The sequence below is a fragment of the Camelina sativa genome, chromosome 15 (assembly GCF_000633955.1).
Source record: "Camelina sativa cultivar DH55 chromosome 15, Cs, whole genome shotgun sequence".
Taxonomy (NCBI): Eukaryota; Viridiplantae; Streptophyta; class Magnoliopsida; order Brassicales; family Brassicaceae; genus Camelina; species Camelina sativa.
This window is the reverse complement of record NC_025699.1, coordinates 5,523,102-5,528,113: the sequence shown is the minus strand read 5'-3', so window position 1 is coordinate 5,528,113 and position 5,012 is coordinate 5,523,102. Positions and strand designations below refer to the sequence as shown.

Below are 5,012 nucleotides of genomic sequence, written 5' to 3'. Positions count from 1 at the left end.
GACCCCCAAATTTTAATTTCCTCAATAACATAGCAAGCTCCTGCAGCTTACCACAATCAAACTGTATCAGTCGCCTATCTGGAAAATATACTTGGCTCCGAACAATTGCAGGTCTAATCGGAGACAAAAGAGGTGACAATAAATCTGTAACTTTTTCCTTGTATGATGGACTAAGAAAAACAGGAGAGTCACTACGGCTGCACCAGCAAGCAGGTGAAGGTACTCGTGCAGCTGGAATCGCAAATGTGAAAGCTTCAACTAGCTCAATTATCTTCTGAAAGCGCTCGATCGGTGAAAGAACTATGTCAGCGAGGGTTGAGGAATACATGTAAGATGAACGATTAGCTTTAAGATGGTGTATATCATCGAGAGGACCCTTAATAGTTAAAAGAGTTCTCAGAGATGTAGAGTAAGTCGGCTTTCTCTGGCATCTCAAAGAATTCCACCATGCAATGGCTGCTGCCCGATCCTTAGTTTCTTTAACCCTTTCCTCAAAGATGGCCTTACGTATTTCTTCAAAAATATTCGTCCCTTGCAGATTTTTGCGGTTTTTCGAACTCAAAGGGATTGCTTCTGGATCATCTTTCAAGTCCACACGCTGCTTGATTAATTCTGAGGGAGTTGAAATAGCTTTAATCTCATCCCCTTCCCAAGAAGTCATCGAAAAATCAAGATGTGTGAATAAGAATCCCAAAGCCTCAAGATCAACCTTGGAAAACGGACTTTCCAAAAGCAGCGAACAGATTGTTGAACTCAACTGCATATCAATGCCAGCCATATCAAAAGAACTTACAATAGGACGACCCTCAAAGAGATCAGGATGATTACACACTTTCCGTAACTGCATAATGATACTTATCATCCCAAAAAAGCTTCCACTGTTAAGTGTAGCCTGTGTTTCTGTGCTTGCTATGAAGTCCTCGTACAAGTTGCGCTGCCTCTTAGACAGTCTACAGAAAATAACATGCTCATGTTTTGAAGGAAGTTGCTTCTCCACGTCCCTTTTTAAGCGCCGTAGAAGAAAAGGACGGAGGACATTATGTAAGCGATCAATAACTTCTTTGTTGATTTTCTCTTGTCCCTCAACCATCCCTGCTATCGGGTTACAGAACCAATCTTTGAATTCCTGGTGAGACTGAAAGACATGTGGCATCAGGAAATGCATAAGTGACCACAATTCCATAAGATCATTCTGCAGCGGTGTACCAGTCAACAAAATTCTGCGTTTAGAATTGAAGTTCAATAGTGTTTGCCATCTCTGAGACTTCCAATTCTTAATTAAATGGGCTTCGTCAAGAATCAAGTATTTCCACTTCTTGCGCTTGAACATTTTACTGTCCTGAATAACTAGCCTATAGGTTGTTATGCATACATGAAATGAGTTAAGCTTCATCCATCCTTGTCTCTTGAGTTTCCGCTCCTTTGCACTCCCAAAGTAGGTGAGTATTTTAAATGCAGGACACCACTTAAGAAACTCAGTTTCCCAATTAAGCATCACACTTGTTGGAACCACAATCAGATGGGGACCCCATATCCCCTTATCACATGCAAGGTGTGCTAGAAGAGCAATGGTCATAATTGTCTTTCCAAGACCCATTTCATCAGCTAGAATCCCGTTCAATCTTTTCTCATACATCGTGACAAGCCAGTCCAAACCAATGTGTTGGTACTCACGCAGAGAATGCTTGAGCAGAAACGGCAGTTTCGTTCGAACTTTTGTTGTAGAGTACGTAAATCCAGTTGGCTGCGCAGATCTTGCTGCTGCTGCTGCATCAGCAATTTTATCACTACTGTCTTTACCATTGTCTTCTGTTATTTCATGGGATGTGCCATCAACTATTTCTGCGCAAGGATTTGGATCTGGCTTACATTCTGTTGAATCAACGTTTTCATCATCTGAATTAGCTTGCTGCTTATTTTCGTGAGAGTCTACACCAGAATCTTCAGACTGAGCACATGAATACTCAGATTCATCCTCAGAAATATCCTTGTCACCGCAATCCTATCACAGGAAACTTGAGTTTCAGAAAGAAAAAAAACAGTAAAACACTACTGAACACATGCACACAAGANCACAGGAGACTTAAAAGCATACCTCCTTATACCTTGCGAGCAGCTCTTCAATAGGCATTTCACTCTCTTTTTGCAGCAGAGAAATCTGCAGTACAAGGGGAAATTTCTGTTTGTAAACTCTCTAGCTAATAACGTTTTTCATGTTACAAGAAAACAGAATAATTAATAGATTTGTCACCTCTTCGACATGGTCTTCATTATCTGCTTTCGCTAATTCCTCTTCGACAGAAAGTGTTGTCTCATCATCCTGCACCAAAAGAGCAGATATACAACTTTGAATCTATATGCTTGTTCAAAACTTTCTTCCACAAGAGCCTAGGCTAAGAGGATCAAGTTAAAAGAGAAAAGTTTTAAAATGACTGATCTCTGGCATTTGATGAGATGACTGACCTTTTCCTCACCAGTGGCAACAACAAAGTCGACATCTTCCTGCACATATTACAATCAGTGACACATCAAGTTTGTCATTAGTCAGAACCAGATGCTAATTGCAACGAAGAACATCATTAAGGTCTCCTGACAAATGATCCACAAATGAGATCAGATCCAGTTACCTGTTCATCGTTAAAATCGTAAGTATGATCTTCCTTTCTGGACTTCGCAGAAGCAGTCGTCGTGCCTGGCTCGAGGTCATGAGAATGGGTCTTGGGTATTGCCAAACGACCGCAGCTATCATTCTGCAAATAAAGGATATATATTACATTTGAGCCAGAATTTCGATGACAAATCAGATAATGGGATTTTAAAAAGACATACAACTTACAGAACGACGAACACTTGGGCTCTTTTCAGTTTCTTCAGAAGCAGTAAGATTGTTCATGTCTTCTGCAAATGTCAAATGGGAAGAGGAAGTCAAAGAGAAGTTGCATTGCTTTCAATACATTATAGGGACTTAATACCACTCACCCTCTCCATGATCTTGATCTACTGAGGCCAGTTTGTCTCCACTTTCATCATTTTCTGGGCTGGTTTCTCGGCTGACTGAGGGATCAAAATAAATTAAACAAAAAGAGGATGCAATTCAAATAGTTGACAGTTATTGAGGATACATCAAAATATATAAGGAAAAAAAAAAGGTCAACGAATAAAAAGCAGAGTTATCCCAACCTCTCCCAGCAGTATAACGTCTGAGCAGCTCCTCAACCGGTAGATCCACTTCATCTCGCAAAGCTTCCAACTCTTCCTGTCTTTCCCGTTTGGTAAAGTGTTTTTCATCCTCCTCAATAGTATTTTCATCATCTTCCTAAGTGTAATTGTGGGTTTAAAATGAGATATGGAACATATCACTCCTCAAAGATAAGAGATAAATGAGCAAACAATAATCACTTCTATCTCCACAGAAACTATTCAAAACTAGAATATAGCCTATATGTTGGGTGCAGGCTAGTGTCATGACAAAACGTAAAAATTTCCTTGACAACAAGATCAAGCTATTCCTTACTTTTCTCTGAGGTGCTGGTAGATTCAAACTGTGATACACAGTAATTTCAAATAAGTAGTAAAACAAAAATAAAAAGAAGATTAAGTGAAACTCACGGTCTCATCCTCGGATTTTAGATCATAATCCTCATCGATTTCAGGACTTTCTGATTCAAGACCTGCAGCTACTGCGTCAAAAGATTGTTAGGATCCACTTACACTTGACAATAATGCTGTGTTAGTAATAGGGTGCTCACAACAATTTATCTCTGGAGGTATCTGTTCTGCCATCTCCTCATCACTTTTCAACTCCATAGCCGGCAGAGTTTTTGGAGGACTACTATGTCCTTCTTTATAAGGTTCCACTAAATTTTCTGCCAACATGGTTGAGTACCTAACATAACCAAACAGGTTAAATTTAGTTCTTTTAAATATGTTCCAGAATATATAAAAAACTGTGTAAGAAACATTCCGTAGTAACCTCTCGGTTTGGCCTAACAGAAACTCAAGTTGCTTGTCCATCGCCTTCTTCTTTTTCTCATTGCGTACCAGCTGATGCTTGTAAAGCACCTATAAAGTTGCCAGACCACACAGAACAACAGGTTTCAGAAACACAGAAGTTATATCAAACCTTAAATTTCAAGTCCAGGGAAGAGAAAAGTAAAAGAATTACCAGCTTCTCAACTTTCATCCAAAACTTTTTCATGTCTTTCGAGATATTAAGAGCTACTTTTCGTAACCGCTGCTCTTCTTCCTGTAAGAAGCAATAATGTCAACTAAAAACTAATGCTAGAGAGTGTAAGTACTCTTTCAGAGAAAAGAGAGAAAGAGAAAAGAACCTTTAGCTTCCTTTCTTCCCTAGATTCCTGATCAAGCATGCCTTTACTAGCCCTCAAAGCAACCTTCTTCGCCTGCGCCAGCTTCCACTTCCTCTCGGACTCAAAGTCCTAAACAAAAACGTCACCAATTAGAAGAGAATAGAAACAGCATGCATGCATACCAATCCTAGCTGAATGATAACAAAGTAGCACTCTTTCTACTAACCTTTGAAAGCCAAGCCATCTCTTCCAAAACATGGTCCCAATGAGTTTTAGCGCGACGTGGTTCTTTAGGAGCTTCGAGCGTCTGTAAAACAAAAAACCGTCAACACACTAAGCTCAAAGACTGGAAGAAAGAAGATGAACTCAAAAAGCGTAAAGATGAAAACTTGGAAACTAACCTTCTGGCGCTTAGCTTTATACTCATTATCAGGTTTAGATTTCCCACTTTTGGAAGCCATTACTATATCAGGTTTAGATTTCCCACCTTTAGACGCCATTACTAACGCCCTCAGAAGAAGAAGAAGACTAGAGACTGCAGAGTGCAAACAGAGACACTCCACAAGGTCCCCGAAATTAGGGTTTCAACTTCAACGCGATAAAACCAACGCAACGATTTCATCACTCACCAAAAACATCACAGGGTTTCCAAATCTCAAAACTTTAACCGACTAATCTTAGCTGAACCCAAAAAAAAAAAAA

The 5,012-nt window shown here is 39.7% G+C and overlaps 1 protein-coding gene across 1 annotated transcript in view; it reads right to left on the bottom strand.

Moving 5' to 3' along the window:
* LOC104748160 (protein PHOTOPERIOD-INDEPENDENT EARLY FLOWERING 1-like) overlaps positions 1-5,006 on the bottom strand; it is a 9,650-nt gene extending 4,644 nt beyond the window's left edge. Inside the window, exons 1-15 of the mRNA XM_019236668.1 lie at positions 4,712-5,006; positions 4,537-4,617; positions 4,332-4,439; positions 4,166-4,246; positions 3,974-4,062; positions 3,750-3,886; positions 3,610-3,680; positions 3,181-3,316; positions 2,980-3,054; positions 2,837-2,898; positions 2,628-2,750; positions 2,464-2,502; positions 2,252-2,320; positions 2,096-2,158; positions 3-2,002 (exon numbers count right to left, since the gene is read on the bottom strand). Of these exons, the coding sequence (XP_019092213.1) occupies positions 3-2,002; positions 2,096-2,158; positions 2,252-2,320; positions 2,464-2,502; positions 2,628-2,750; positions 2,837-2,898; positions 2,980-3,054; positions 3,181-3,316; positions 3,610-3,680; positions 3,750-3,886; positions 3,974-4,062; positions 4,166-4,246; positions 4,332-4,439; positions 4,537-4,617; positions 4,712-4,810 (3,233 nt within the window). The 5' untranslated portion in view covers positions 4,811-5,006. The remainder of the gene's footprint in view (positions 1-2; positions 2,003-2,095; positions 2,159-2,251; positions 2,321-2,463; positions 2,503-2,627; positions 2,751-2,836; positions 2,899-2,979; positions 3,055-3,180; positions 3,317-3,609; positions 3,681-3,749; positions 3,887-3,973; positions 4,063-4,165; positions 4,247-4,331; positions 4,440-4,536; positions 4,618-4,711) is intronic.